The sequence below is a fragment of the Chelon labrosus genome, assembly GCF_963514085.1.
Source record: "Chelon labrosus genome assembly, chromosome: 11".
NCBI classification, from domain to species: Eukaryota; Metazoa; Chordata; class Actinopteri; order Mugiliformes; family Mugilidae; genus Chelon; species Chelon labrosus.
In genome coordinates this window covers 26,763,144-26,779,399 of record NC_140344.1, presented here as the reverse complement: position 1 = coordinate 26,779,399, position 16,256 = coordinate 26,763,144, and the positions used below count along the sequence as shown (strand labels likewise).

General features: G+C 43.4%; 1 protein-coding gene across 2 annotated transcripts in view; it reads right to left on the bottom strand.

Annotated features, from left to right (window-relative positions):
* hipk3a (homeodomain interacting protein kinase 3a) overlaps positions 1 to 14,910 on the bottom strand; it is a 32,861-nt gene extending 17,951 nt beyond the window's left edge. For both annotated transcript variants that reach the window (XM_084555771.1, XM_084555772.1), the window contains exons 1-4: positions 14,511 to 14,910; positions 9,850 to 10,883; positions 9,558 to 9,749; positions 9,251 to 9,432 (exon numbers count right to left, since the gene is read on the bottom strand). In XM_084555771.1, the coding sequence (XP_084411897.1) occupies positions 9,251 to 9,432; positions 9,558 to 9,749; positions 9,850 to 10,881 (1,406 nt within the window). In that variant the 5' untranslated portion in view covers positions 10,882 to 10,883; positions 14,511 to 14,910. The remainder of the gene's footprint in view (positions 1 to 9,250; positions 9,433 to 9,557; positions 9,750 to 9,849; positions 10,884 to 14,510) is intronic.
* Positions 14,911 to 16,256: the final 1,346 nt, after the last annotated feature.

Below are 16,256 nucleotides of genomic sequence, written 5' to 3'. Positions count from 1 at the left end.
TCGGTGATTGCTTTTAGTGAGGAAACAGGAAGATTTTACTGCTTTGTTTGTTTGTTCACTTTATTTGTTCTCATACAATCTGATTCAAGGATTTTGTATAATAAGGAACACGACTCAATCATAACAAGAGAAAACAGAGTCGTCAAAAATAATAGGAACATGTGTCTCAATACAATTCAATAGTACTACAAACCACGGCCTCCAAAATAAGAAGTTCACCGGCACCTCTTTCAGTTATTTTTTAACAAATGCTGAATACTATAACCTTCACGGAGCTAAGATTTAGTGCATTAGTTTTCACTAGTGTACCGAATAAACTGGCAAGTGAGTGTATCTGAGCTGCAGATCCTTCTGTATTCAAAATTAAAACACATTTTATCAGAAACAAGACTTACACCGACACATGGTGCCTCCAACGGGCAGACGTGGCCTCGTGCGTGCACTTTATTCGTATTACTGACGTGTTTAAGTAAACAGCGGCTAAAATGATTCATATCCTAAAATTACACGAACCCACTTCAGAAAATCTACTAAAACAGACCTGAACGTTTGGTTGAGCTTTGATGTGGCACACGTTTGCCAAGAAAACACATGTATGGAATGACGCGTTCGTGGCCAGCAGGATGTTGTGGGTTCCCAAAGACCAAACACTGCACCCGTTATGACGTGCGAAGGTGACAAAGAAGAAAAATCTACAACCGATGAATGGACTTTGCCGCTTGCGCAACTCAAAACGGGACAAGTAATCTTGCAGCGGCGGTGGTGGCGGCGGCGGCGGCACACCATATGTAAAAACAATGGGCCATTAGGGCCGTGGACAACAGCAGCTGAGCAACAGCGCCGCAAATAGCAACCACTGCTGTGACTACGGCCACCGGGGGGGGGGGGGGGGGGGAATGACCGTTGCCGGGCAACAACTGGACGCAAGACCATAATTTAGCGGTATTAGGAGGAGATAAACGGGGCCATCACTCATCACTGTGTGCTGTGTGTGAGAGAGAGTGTGTGTGTGTGTGGTTTCTGTAGACACAACTGCAGATGTCCAGTCCGCCACAGTTTTTAACACAGCGCCTTCGGTTTCTGCCCTCGTTTGCCTGAAGGAAATTACATTGTGCCATTTCCTATTGCTCCTTCAAGAGGAAGAAGTTCAGTTATGCAACACCCAAAAAAAAAAAAAAAGCCCCTGGGAGGGAGGCCGTCTCAGACACTGGCAGAAAAATCGTGTTGAGCCGCGACCAAGACGTCCATTGTGGGTTTTTTCTACTTTTTTGGTGACAAAAACAAAACAAAACAAAACCACAAAAATTAAAAATGTTTATGAATCCAAAAGGGCCGGTATCACCACTGAAACTAAGCTTAAAAAAAGCGCCTGTTGTAGTGAACTTGAGTTTAAGCTTTTAGCTTTTCATCTTTCATTTAACAGGGGGTCTCTTGCAACTTGTTTTGTTTTATATTTTGTTCTTTATTTTATATTTCTTCCATTTATTTAATGCTCGTAGTAAGAGGAGACCTGCAAAGTGAGAATCTGTTTGATTGATTCTAATTCAAAGGGTCCAGATTGGAGATATTTCACTTTCAGTTTTACTTAAATCTGTTTGTTTTGTTTTTTTGTCACTGGTTCCAGAGATTTGTGGTATTTCCACAATTTTTTTTACCTCTAGTTTCACATATTGGACTTGGCTTTTGTCCAGCTCTCCTCTGTCGTCACAGTTTCTTTTATAAACCCACTCACATGTGGACTAAACTCGTTGCACGGTCTCATTTATCATTTGAAACCAATCTCACGAGACGGCCTGAGCTTTTAAACGAGGAGATGCAGGAAATGTTTATTAAAAAATAAAAAGATCGATCGATCGGGGGAATTTATTAACCAATATCCAGATCTTTCAAAACTCAAATTTAAAACAAATGCAATGGACACAAGTAAGTCGAGGTCAAATGAGGCAACTGTGAAGGATTACAAAAACTTAAACACAATGTACTATGAAGACTGAAGAAGAGGAAACAATGAAGTTCTGTTTTTAACTGTATCACATCTGTGGCTTCGGTCGTTGCTCAACATGAGAAGTGCAGACAAGGAGGGTTTTTTTTGGCCAACTTCACCATAAAACATCCAATTTTATCCACATTATCTTTTAGAGCAATTTTCAACATTTTGGCTTTGTGCTGATATTATCTGGGACAAGTTTCAGCTGCAAACCAAACAAACACAGACGGTTTATTTTTGCCATAGGCCTGTAATGTACAGCTACACTGAAACAGACAATACGTGGTCGAGGACAAAGGGGATTAAAGGGGACTTACAAATAAATAAATAAACCTTAAGAGCAGCGTGTGTGTGTGTGTGTGTGTGTGTGTGTGTGTGTGTGTGTGTGTGTGTGTGTGTGTGTGTTGTAGCTCCCTGCTATATGTCTGACAAAAAAAAGCAGCTGCTGCCATGGCCTCGGCCTTCCTGAGCGGTAACAGCTCGTCACATAACACACCCACAGGTGTTTGGCAGGCAGACCAGGTTCCAGAAGTAACTAGTCACACTAGAGAGCAGCAGCTAGGACAAGAACAAACACTGCACACTGTATGGCAACACACCAGGGCGGCGACGGCGGCTGCTGCTGCTGCTGCTGCGTACAGAAAAATGGAGAGTGTGTTTATGTACACATGAGATGAGATGTTGAACATGATGTAATCTCACTGTGTACAGGACGTGTGCACCCTGTGCTTTGACATCTGCAGGTGAAGCTGATCCTTGACGATCACATGTCAAACGAATCCAACTCCCATTACTGAAGCTCAATGTGTGAGAGAGCAACTCATGCTACGTGTGCAGCAACCAGAGGAATAAAATGCTTGCAACACACACACTGTATTCTCTATTCTTGAGGTTACGACTGATAAAAAGTTTTTTTAAAACACATCATCCATACCATTATGACCACCTGGCTGATACTGTCCCACTTCGGCTGCCGAAACAGGACTCGTCTAGACCTCTGAAGGTGTGCCGTGGTATCTGGCACCAGGATATTAGCAGTAAATCCTTCAAGTCCAGCAAGTTTCAAGGTGGGGCCTCCATAGATGGACTTGTTTGTCCGGCACGTCCCACAGATGCTCCACTGGGGGATTTAGAGGCCAATTCAACACCTTGAGCTGAAATGTTGTGTTCTTCAAACCGTTTCTGAACCATTTTTTGCTTTGTGGCAGAGGAGCATTATCTTGCTGAAAGAGGCCACTGCCGTCGGGGTGTACATGGTCTGCAACAATGCTTAGGTAGGTGGTATGTGTCAAAGTAGGAGCCGCATGTATGAGAAACCCAGAATAGTGCTGGGCGGTATACCGGTTCATACCGAATACCGGTGTTTTATTTTTATGATATGAATTTTTCATATACCCCAATAGCGCACAAAACGTTGGGAACGCAGAGCGGCGGAACGTCGCGCCGCCGGACATTGTTTGAGAGGAGGCTGTTTTGCAGTTACACCAAACAAGCAGCATATGAGAGCACAGCCTGTGTCGAGAGGTGAACAAAATGGATCAACACGGTTCTGAAACTGAAGTTACAGAACGAGTAAATGAAACAGAAGAACTTGTACCGAAAAGAGGAGCCGTGTCTGTTGTTTGGAAGTTCTTCGGCTTTAAAAAATCCGACGTAGATCAAAAAACAATATTCTGCAAACGTTGTCGGGCTAAAGTTGTAGCCGCAGGCGGCAACACGAGCAATTTACTTCACCACCTCAGCCGCAAGCATGTCCTGGAATATCAGGAATGTACGAAACTACGATCTGCGTCATCCACGTCTGCAGGTAAAGGTAGCACTGCGGGAGAAAGCACGAGTCAGATGTCACTCAAAGACGCGTTTGCTTGGGGGACCACTGCATTTTGATTCCTTCACTTCATTAATACTAGTGTGGACATTAATGTTTTTCTATAATATTCACTCCTCATGACAGTAAAATATGTCATTCCAAGCCAATTTACTGCAGTAATTATTCTCTAAATTATTAGAAAATAAGGTTAACACCCAGTCGTGCTTGAAAAAAAAATAAAAAATACCGTCAAATACCGTGAAACCGATATAATTTTGAAAAATACCGTGATATAAATTTTTGGTCATACCGCCCAGCACTAACCCAGAACATTGTCCAAAGCATCACACCGCCTCTACTGGCTTGTCTTCGTACTATGCATCCCCATGCCATGTGTTCCCAGGTAAGCGACGCACAAATTCATCAGACCAGGCCACCTTGAGCGGTTTTCCTTCCTTGGATCACTTTTCCTGCGTCGAAACACATTAACTTTCAGGACAAAATGCGGCCCAACATATCCCACCCACTGAAAGGTACCAGGATGAACTGGTTAATGAAAGTTAGTCAATCTTCACTTGTCAGCAGTCATGATGTTTTGACTAGTTTGTGTGTGTCATAGTTCTCTGCAAATGATGCAGGAAAACTGGTGACTAGTCACATGCCAAGAGTAAAAAAAAAAGGCTGTAAATAATAAAACTATAAATATAAAATCAAATGACTGCTAGATAAGCTGCCCAGTCTTCAGACTTTGCAAAAACTAAATCAATTTTGTCATTTATAATAAATTAATCGCAAAACATTCGCCTAAATTGGAGAGGAGGAGGAGGAGGAAGCAGACGCGAAATGTTTTTACCTTCACAATGCTGTAGTGAACTGTTATAAATAAATCCAATTCTTATTTAGAGGATAACAGCATTGTGGCATGTATAACAGTGGCCCTGGGTACATTAAATTATCCAATCATGATCTTATCCGTAGAAACGCTGCTTCACGGCACAGCAGCAACCGTTCCATCCAGGGGCCGCATCGAGAACATGATTAACCGGATGTGTGTTCACGCGTCGACGCAAATTAAAAGAGCCCTTTAGAGGAAGAAATAGGGAATCTAGCGGCGTGTTTACACCGCTCGCTGCGAGTGCTCATGTATTATTCAGAGCGTACTCTAAGCACGTCCGAGCAGCAGGTATGAGTTGCACTGTGACATCAGCGTTTCCCAACCGACCGTCGGAGCAAACATGAATCACCCAACACCGCCACGTATTATTTAACCTGTTCTACTTCTAAAAGAATCATCAATCACACTTCTTGCAGACCTGTTTTTTTTTTTAAGATTATAAATCCTGAATATAATATATGTGCACAACATGTGACTGGGCTCCACAGTAAAACAGCACCCGTGCGACAAACAAATCCCACCTGGACGAGGGGACGTTTAACACAACCTGCCTCCCGAATCTGTAAAGCACGCCGAGACGATAGGCCCGTCTTTCCTTCCACCTGATCCGCTCGGCTGAATTATTCACACAGCCCCGTGCTCCGCTTTCATTGTGAGAGGTGTTTTCTTACGTCACCGGCCCCCGCAGGACCGTACAGTCACCTCGTCGGGCCCTTGCTGTGTCACGCTGCCATGGCAACAACACATGAGCACATGACGAACGCCGAACGCTGCAGACGTATGGTTGTAAAAACAAACAAAAAGAAAAACTCGAGCTCTTGTTGCCATCTCGTTGTATTTCCAAGTTGTCTCGAATGTCTCCATGTCAAAGGCAATAAACCGAAATGTTCTTTATTCATAAGTACGTCCGTTTAGTTTAGACAGATATTATGGATCATTCCAGAGATGAAAGATCACAATAACACTTCAGTCTCTTCACATATTCGTAGGCAGTTTGCATTTTGAGGATCTAATCTACAAACAGGAGTGAAAAACACCTTGGATGCAGAATTAAGTTCGGATTAGGTTCAGCTTCGTGTGGGAGAAGTACTTGACAAGTGTGTCTTTGTAGTTTACTTTATATTTACACGCATTTACATTTTGACTTCAGATTGCGGATGTTTTGCTGGTCTTTAGGTTTTTTTTTTTTTCTCTTCCTGAGAAGAACCGACTAAAACTGACTTTTCACCAAAGCCACACTGCTGCCAAATTACGTGTGGTTCTGGAAAATCCAGGGAAAACCCCAGAGAAAGAAAAAAAAACCACCCTCCTCCTACCCGCTGTGGTGAGGCCTTCATTTCTAAGTAGCCTCACTATGGTAACAATACAGTACAGCCATTATGGAACGGGAGAGGAGCACTAGGAGATCAGTAGATGATACACCCTGCAAACCGCTCTCCTGTTGTACAAACAAAATGACTCAGGCACAGACAAACTCACCAGTCAAAGACTTATATAATACGTACAGATAACTGGGACGCTGCAAACCCTGTTATGACATCTCAATTTGGCTATAGATATTTGCCTTTACCAATCAAACAGGCTTGCACACTGCACAAAGTACAAACGCCTGTGTACAATACCAGCTGCCGTAATGGCTAAACCAACAACCCCCCCACACACACAAACAAACACACAGGGGAAATTAGGCATTGTGTATGGCGGCTCGGGATGTCCTGATCGGTATACGGGCAGATCCAGGCATTTTTTTAAAACAATCGGACGGGTATTGGGCCTCAGCTAAGGCCAATCTTTTGTACTTATTTATTTAAGGTTTGCCATGAAATAAAATCCCATCCTTTTCGCTTCAAAACCACTTCTTCTTCTTCTGTTTTAGAAAAACATCCAACAGCCAAAGTCACGTGACTAAACATGTCTGCTGTGTTTGAAGAACTTTACTCTGGAAAATGGAGTCAGTCAGACAGAGATGTAATTGCAATGTGGATGTTTGGCGAGGCGGTAGCCGGAGATCATCATTCAGTACTGGACACTTTATTCGCCACTAGAAAAAAAACAGAAAAGCGGAAAACACGCGGAGTGCCTTTCTGGTAAAGGCCGCACGAAAAAACAACAACAACAAACTCTGAATGCTATTTAAAAGAAGATAAATGTTTCCTGGAGACGGCGTCACGGACAGAAATATTCCGGAGAGGGTTAGGGAGTTTATGGCAGCGTTGGACGACGAGAACATTTCAGGAGTAGAGAACACAGGTTTACTGGAGCCAAGGTACGAGCTACCCTCGCCACACTACATTAAATTTGACAGAAATGTTTACTGGACTCGATCCAGTTGCATGTAGGAGAATACAAGGAAGACACGAAAAGCCGTTATGAATCTCGTGGGGAGGACATTTTGTTTATTTAAGATCGATACGCAACCTTCAACGTTCGGTATCGGATCGGGGAGCTAATAAACCTGTATTGGGCGTCCCTAATGACAGCCATGCCTAAAAAGGTTCTGAGTGACTACTCTCTGTATACACTGCAGCATCAAGGTTGGATAGAAACCGGCCGCATGTTACAATTCCCAAGCTTTTCTGGCTCCAGCAGGTTAAAGTTATCTTGACTTTTAGTCCTCCATCTCTCTTGAGTTAGTGTGAAGCATGTTCGGGTACATTGTGTAACCTACACGGCCTATCCAGCGCTGGCAGCTGTTGCATAGACAGAGGCACACATACGAACACACCCAGAGACACACACACACAGGAATGTCTGAATGCTTCTTTTTTTTTTTTCCCTTTCCTGGATCTAAATGTGGGTTTTCACATACCGCACTCTTCCCCTGGACTTCTGTGTCCTGAGTGACCTCCCTGAACTTTACTACCAGGCCTTTTTAACTGAGCTATGATCTCAACGTGGCCGCTACCGCTGGTCGAAGACAAAACACACACACACACGGGAGCACACAAACGCACATTCACATACACAATTAACCAGGTCAACTGCGGCGCGAATCATTTATGTTATGCAACGGCCACGGTTCTGCACTCTGGCTCTAGAAAGCGGCTCGCTAGGGCTAAAATGGAGAAGTTGCACGCTTGGTTGTCGTTTGCATTTTGGTGCTTTTAAATAGAATGAGGCCGCTTCGGTGTGGACGGCCTACACGCTTTGTTTGTTTCCCCAATTCGTACACCGCGAGCAGAAAGTAAGAGTTGTGAAAACCTGGGCAATACAGTGCAATAAATTCAGCACGGAGGAGTGAGTAAACGTTGGGTGTGTGCGGTGCATTAGGTGCAGACATACCCAGTATTCCAACAGCATTTCTAACAGCATTGCACAACGTTTGAGAAGTTTGCACAAGTTCGCCCGACCCACTCCACCTAGGCTGTGAAACTTGCTCGTTAAGGAAGCATAAACGTGAAATCTGCAGCTTGCTGTTGTGTGGTTAATGAAAAGGAAAATATTTGCCTTGGAAATAAATTTGGATGCAAGTAAACATGTCATCTGCTACCAAACTTTCACAAGCCAGTGAATTCACTATGACTCATCAAGAATTTACACTACATCTCCACACTGACGACATGTTTTTGTATTCAACATATGTTCTAGTTTGTTTTTAACTACAACAGATCCTTAATGTGCTGTGTGCCACGATGTGAGCTCACGGCTTAATAACTTAATGAAGTTCACTGGCACAACGACGCGTCTTGAAGTTCGCAGAGCTGCGTTTCATAAGCACGTTCTCCACCCGCCCACCCCTCGCCTCAACGAGAGACGAGCCAAATATTTCACGACGCTGTTCCTCATATAAACATCTCAGTTCCTCTGCACATTATGCAAGAGAGAGCAGGGTTTAGGGTGTGACGCATTAAGAAGGCCGTGACATACATGCAGCCAGGCATGCATCCAATAATAATTAGATTGTGCAAACAAAAAAAAAAAAACTAGAAAGGCGAAGAGGATGAAGAGTGGACGAGAAGTCGTGGAACTCCCAGAGAGAGTGCGCAGGTTAAGACAGACCACTTCATGTTACATAAGAGCAGGGAGAGGGCCTAAACACATGAAGCTGGGGTAAGACTTCGCTAAGCGCTGTGGGAAACACACAAACACACACAAACAAGCATTACCCATGGGACCAAGTCGGACCACTGTACTGGTATATCATGATGACAAATGTGGCATAACATTTCACATCATGACAGATATTCCCAAAAATATTCTGTCCTGCGAAACTCATTTCTGAACATTTTGTACCACTGGAAAACAGTACAGTGTCAACACAGCCATTAAAGCGAGAACAAACTGCCAACCCAACAACACCTACCCTTGAGGCTTGAGCTTAAACTTTACAAAAAAAACCTTTTCAGCTTAAGCTCTGCACATGGAAATCGTTTCGGAACGCCATTATTCTCAAGACAAACCCAGTTTTATATAATTCAACATGAGAGAAGACAGAAAAGATCCCTAATAAAACAAATGTTGCAAAGTATGAATAGGTACGCCAGTCTGCTCGAGCCTCACCCACTGTAGGGCGACTCCCTCGCACCTTAGAGAGTGACTTCAGTGTGAAAGCCCTTACCTGTAGTATCTGGACTGCAGGTAAGTGGAGCAGACGGCCTTGGAGACGTGGCTGGCTGAGCCAAAGTCGATCACCTTGACCCTGTAGGGCTGCCTGGAGGGGTCCACGAGCATGATGTTCTCTGGCTTCAGGTCGGCGTGGATCAAACCCAGAGACTTCAGCTTCTTCAGGGCTGTTGCCACCTGCAAAGATAAGGTGCATTAACAAAGAATATCATTAAACATGGGGCGTTTTGAGTCTGCATTCTTGCGATTAGCTGTGCCAGGTGAAAACAAAACATCTGTGCATTTTTTTTGCATCACTTCACCTGCTGCAGAATAGGCCGGATGATTTTGAGCGGCAGCGGGCTGAACTTGTTCTGTTTAAGGAAGTCGTAGAGGTTTTGCTCCAGCATCTCAAACACCAGGCAGGTGTGGCTGCGGTGCTGGAAGCACTCCAGAGCACGCACCACATTGTGCTCCTCTGCATTCTCGCTGCTCAACCGGGCCAGGATCTCCACCTGGAGGTTCGGGGGGCAAAAAGAAAAACCAACACGTGTAAAAAATAAAGCCAGAGGAACATGTTAGCTAGTAGTAAACAAAACAAACACACAACCTCACCTCAATCTGTCCTTGACGTGCATAGGATGGGTGGTTCTTCAGTATTTTGACAGCCACCACTTCATTCGTTCCCCTCTTCCAGCACTTCACCACCTGTCCAAAGGTGCCACGACCCAGAAACTCCAGGACCTCGTAGCTGTTCTTCAACGAGCACAGAACCTCGTGCTGAACCAGCTGATAGTCGCCGTCTCCCGATCCCGTCCTGGTCACTGTCGCTCCTGCCGCCACCACCTCAGTGCTGCCGTTAAGCTTCATCTCAGTCCCATCCGCCCCGATGCCCTTCACCGCCTCAACCCTGTTGTGTTGAGTAGGCAGTGTCCCTCCACCCGCTACTCTCACAGTGTCTGCATTGTTCCCAGTGCTGGTTTGCAACATAGCTGGAGGGGGAGGAAGTGAAGGCAGAGCAGATACCTCCTCCACTATCTGCATGGTTCCAACACAGTTGTTGTCCCGCGGTTGTTCTCCACCTTCACCCGGCTTCTGTTCACATCTCTGGGTGGCACCTGTGTCTACAAGGCTGACGTATCCTCCTCTTGCTTGTACTCTCCTGTTTCGGCCCTCTTCCTCCTCCGCTCGTATGCAGGCCCTTCTCAGTAGCCCGCAGTCCAAGCCTCCTACTCCTGACGGAGTTGCACCACTGTCCTTATGAAGCCTCGCGTCCTGTGGATCTCTGCTCTGATCCTGAATCCCAGCTAGGCCTCCTCCCAAGCTCTCCCAGCTCTCCTCTCTCTGTATCCCTGCAGTCTGCAACGCCCAGCGTTCCCTCTCTCCGAGCCGCAGACCCCTTTGCAGTCTCCCTGAATCAGCACCGGCTGAGGATGGGATAACGTTGTTGGGATAGGCGATGCCGTAGTTGACTCCGATCACATACGTCTTGGGCGGGGGTCGGTGCTGAAAGGCTCTGCTGGTGTTTTTACTGTGGTGGGCTTCACCCGTGTGTCTGCTGGTACCACTGCTGCTGCTGCTGGTTCCTAAGGCACTTGTCTGAGCTGGGTGCAGGTGTGATGGGTAAACCAAGACTTGTGAGGCCATACCTGAACAAGAACGAGAGGTAAAGACGATAAATAAAACACAAGCCACATGTATTATTTAAGACTCATTTTTACCCAGCAAGCCTCAAACAAATTACATTTTTCAGGCTTCTCTTATTTCTAAATTATAACTTCGCATGCAGAGACAATTTACGCCGATTTGAAAACATTAAAATAAACTGTTAAACAAAAATTACGTGTTGAAACATGAAGTCATGAAGAGCAGACTAGTGCACCGTCCTCCTGAGCCAAAGTAGAGACTAAAAAAAGCTGCCAAACACACAACATATCACCTTTACTGGAAAGGGGAACTAGCCTACTGTAACTGGAGATGGGGGGGAAGCCCGTCGCATCTCCGGCGTGTCCCTGCACGCCACCCTTGAGGGTCAGTTTCACACAAAGTAGAACCGCACAGCAAGCGCAGAGAGGGGGAAATGATACACCGTTGGAGCATGATGAGTATTCTCTATGACATTTTACAAATACGCCCGCAACGCTGAGAAATGACTGAGCTCATGGACTGACTGAAGCGTTCCTGTTTCAAGGGACACGCACATTTCAGTCATGTCTCAGATAAGCATCTAACAATAGCTTTAACTTTGCACCAAAATTCAAAACCAGAATAACTTAGAAGCAGAAGTAGATTCATGTAAGAGGGCACACAGTTCGCAGCTAGCGGAATGAAATACAGTAACTCGTCGTACAGATATAGTAACGAGGCAAATTTAGAAGTACATGTCATTCAATTTACTTTAAATACATTTTTGAAGAATCTAGATTTTCTGACTTTTGCCCACAATCAATAGCTCCGTCTTAAAATGTTTAACGAGGGACATTCAGTTCAAGATTGTTATCCAGTACAAGTATAATCCAATCAATTAGGCTGATTTATGTGTGTGTACTTGCACTCCCCGAGTGAAAAAAAAGAGTTCATGCATCCAGAAAACTTTGGCAGCACAGCACTTGTTGTCTATCAGTCAAAGCATGCTGGCAGGATAAGCCCCAACAGCTTTGTAAGAGGTATTTACTCACACTACAAGCTTTCATCAGCCTTCCTGCACCAACAAGAACCTGAAGCTTGCTTACAAAATGCCAGCATTTCAGTGAGTTAACTGAAACACAAACTTTGAAACCGGATCCAAGCTGTGACCTTTGTTAATATGAATCATTTTTAGATGTTTGAATACATTATTAAGGCTTTAGACACTGCAAGCATCACTGGACGTCTCTACAAGTCACAAAAAACTCTTACGCCACAAATTGAAGTTGGCAGAGAACACCAAATATGTATGACGTAAATATAGTCATTACTCAGTTTCTCAAACTTTCAACTACCCACACAATATTTCCCAATGACATGCTTGACTTTAAAGTTTTTTTTATTTCTTTCCCCGGGAACATTCCTCTCGTTGCAGCGAGTCAAGACGCTGTGACAACAGGCAGAAAACAGGCACCGACAAAGCTCGTCAGCCACACTTCCTGAAACCGTACAAACAGAGACACATAGAGTGGCCGCCTGGGTTTTACGTTTTAAGACACAAGTGATTCCCATTTCGATGCTTGATCACGTTGGACGAACGTGCATGAAGCTGGTTTGTGTCAAGTGCAAACGTTTGCCCAACTTAAGGCTTTCCTGATTGCCAGCATTCATACACATACAGGCTCAGACAGGCAGACGGGTGCGCCTCAGAGTCTGCATTACAGTAAAACATACTTCACTTCTAACTAGTAGGGCCGGTGAGTTTTGCCAGACTAACTACTGACAGGCAGCAACAACGACGGCCACACTGTCAGCCAGAGAGAAAACACACAGATCCCAGTCTTGTCAGCAAACAACAATGTTCAAAAGTGCAATGCTGAGCTGACCTTTCACTGCAGTTAGTGGTTAATAATTTAACAGACAGAAAACTGGAGGTTGTAATTAAGATCCCGGCAGCCAGCAACGTTATCAAGAAAGGTATACACTCACTTGCCAAAACACTTCAATGAAAACAAACGCCATGTATTATATTTGTCGTGCAGTTCTCCTACCTTCACGGCTGTTCCTCTTGCGTTAAAACGACGTCAGAGAGGTGGTAATTAAACTGTGTGATCATTTCGGAGGATGTACTTTGTGGGGCTGTTAAACTGGATTGAATAGAACGTGTTTCTGTTATTAAGCCGAGCCCACTGACTAAAGAGGAGTTGCCAAAGTAACAGAAACGTGTCGGTACAACACAATACAACTCAAAAGTACTACAAACCTCCCAAAATGAAAACGCAGCTGGACCAAAAGCTCTAAACAAATGCTGAACACCGCAATCTTCATGGAGGCAGGTTTTGGTGCAGAACTGTAATATTAAAATGCGTTCCCTGGTGTAATGAAGTGGCAAGTGAGTGCACAACGCTGTGCAGAAATGCTTAATAGCTTAACCTTCAGGAAGCCAAACTGTTTCAGCGTAAAACTGTGCAGAAATGTTGCACAAATGTACATTTTAATTGAAAGTGAGATTAAGTTGAATCATTTCAGGTGTAATAAATAGATAAATGATGTGTTTGGAACAGTTAATATTAAATAAGTGACCTCAACACAGCACAATAAAGTGCTCTGGTTGAAACATATTATCATGAGGTCAAATGTTTTTACTCAGTTGTCAATGAGACATTTATAGACACCGTCTCCATGTCCTCCCTCCCCCTTGTGCTGAGTACCATAAACATCCTGAAGCTGGGGGACTGTTCTACCAGAATGCGTTCGGTTTTCACCAGCACCTAAATGAGTGCAGGTCATGCATCACCGCCACAGCTGCAAGCCTTGCGAGCACCTGATAACAAACTCCATGATGCAACCGGGTGACAAATGATTACTGGCAAAACAGCCCGCCGCCATACAGGCTGGTGTGGTGAAAAATGTTTCACCCTTTTGCTGAGCTCGCCAAGGCGTCACATCCATCAGGCTTTTTAAGGGGGATACTGGCACACGGTCACAGCTGCCATACCTCCTGCTCCATCCTCCTCCTCCACCACCACCACCACCACCACATGCTGCCAGAGAAGGTAGCCTGATACCCCGCAGGAGGACATGATGCACGCCTGAAAATGGAGACACCGAGCTGCTTGTGCATGTGTGCTCAGCTGGCGTCCTTTTACAACCGTGAAACACCCCACAATTTGTTACTGATCAATCTGGGAGACAAGTTAGGAGGGGTGGTGGCGTGTACGTGTTTGGGGGATGGGCACCACCAGCCGAGAGACACCTGTTGGAACTTATGCTATCAGTGACAGGCAGCTAAATAAAAAGCCGTTTAACGCCATTTGGGATAGCTAAACATTTAAAGAATTAGCTTTAATAACCAGTTTATTCTTACTAACATTTAACAACACCTGCGTGTCTTTTAAATTAATGTTAAAAGTTAAAAATACAAACTTACAAACACGCATTTGCTCAAGCCGCGACCTTTAATCTTAAACGGCTAATTAGCTCCTGTTGCTAACTCTTGAACTAACAGAAGTTGGTTAGCTTAACGGTTAGCAAACAAGCTAGCCGCGAGCGAAGTCGCGTTAAAATTAGACATTAAACAAAAACCCCCCACGGCAGTATAAAAAAAAAAAAAAAAGTAGTGTTATTATAGTTGAATTGACTTGACATACCTTCAGTAAGACCAGTAAATTGTTTCACCCAGAGCGTCAAAGAACAGGCTAGCAACCGACACCACAGTCGAACCCCGCAACGGTGCTCCCTCTCCTGCTGCTGCTGCTGCTGCTGCTTCTGCTCCTGCTGCCATCTTGTTCAACGACGAGGACGGACCGAGCGACTTTTCGCACATTTGAAGCTCTGAAAAACAACGCGAATAAGTGGCCGCTACGGAAGCCAGCCGCGACCCATGGTTTCGGCAGCCGTCCCGGGTTTCGCCAAACGTCGCTCTCGTGTGCGTTCAGGGCGAGGAATCCGTGTTTCCAAACTTTAGCATGTCTAAAACGCCTCGTCCGTCCCCCCTCCCCTGACGGAGATAGCTGCTGGCGGCTAGCTGTTGCTGTTGCTTGCTGTTGCTCGCTGCTGTTGCTGCTGCCGCCTCGGTAGCTTGTTGCTTCTCCGCATGTGTGGAATGTAGGGGAGGGAGGAGGGGGTAGCGGAAGGGGGAGGAGAGAGGGGTGAGTAAAACATTTCTATAAATGTCTCACTGGCAGCTGAGTAAAAACAGTTGACTTCCATTATATTTAAATGTGCTCTAGTAAAAAACTTTATACAGAATTATATAATATTTAATCTTATTTAAATATATCTTATTTATTTTACAAATTACTCTTGTATATTGCATATGTATATGTTTGTATTTATTTATTTATTTATTTATTTGCTACTCGTGTATCCAATGTTTTGACATCCATATGCTGTACATGATGGATTTTTTTAATATTAATTTATTCATTATATTATTTTTGTAAATAATATTGTGAAACTTGGACAACGAGGTGACTATTATTGTGTTTATTTTATATACATGTATTTATTTTATTTTATTTATTTGTCATTATTTTATTACATTTTATTACACCGTATTACATTATTATGTATTATTATTATTATATTAAATATCATTACAAATACATTTATTTATTTTCTAATAATATTTTTTGTATTATTTATTAATTTATTTTATTTTCATTTATTTATTTATGCCATTATTTTATTTCGAATGCCATTGTAAAACAACCCGTTTCATATAATTGAATATTTGATTATTCCATTATTTTTTTCAAATTATTCTGTGTATTGTGTAGAAATATCATAATAAATAAATTTATTTTATTTTTGTTATTTATTAATTTATTTTATTTGTATTTATTTATTTATGCCATTATTTTATTTCAAGTGCCATTGCAAACCTTTGACAACCAGCTTTCCATTATATGTATTATGTAGATATAATATAATAATAAATACATGTATTCATTTTCTAATAATAGATTTTGTGTAATTTATTATATTTTTTATTTGTATTTTTATTTATTTATTTGTACTATTATTTTTTCAAGTGCCATTGTAAAAGCTGGACATCATGTTCAGCTGCAGTCGTCACTAAACGGTTTGTAATGTGAGGCAATCACCCTTCACTGAATCTCTGGGCAGGACAATACATGTTGGTATTTCACCATCACATTATTATGCGATAGCTCTTCCAAAATAATGTGCCAGTCATCAGTAACCTATTTGAAATGCACACTTCTCCGTTCCATTTGTTCCTGTCCCATCATGTTGTTGTACATGTTTAAATTTTTTCTTTTTTTGCCGACATGTTCAAACATTTACTCAAACGGCACGCACAGATTAGTGATCCATGAACTTATTGCCACTAAGAGTCATTAGTTTAAACATTTACCTCTGTGAAGTGTCAT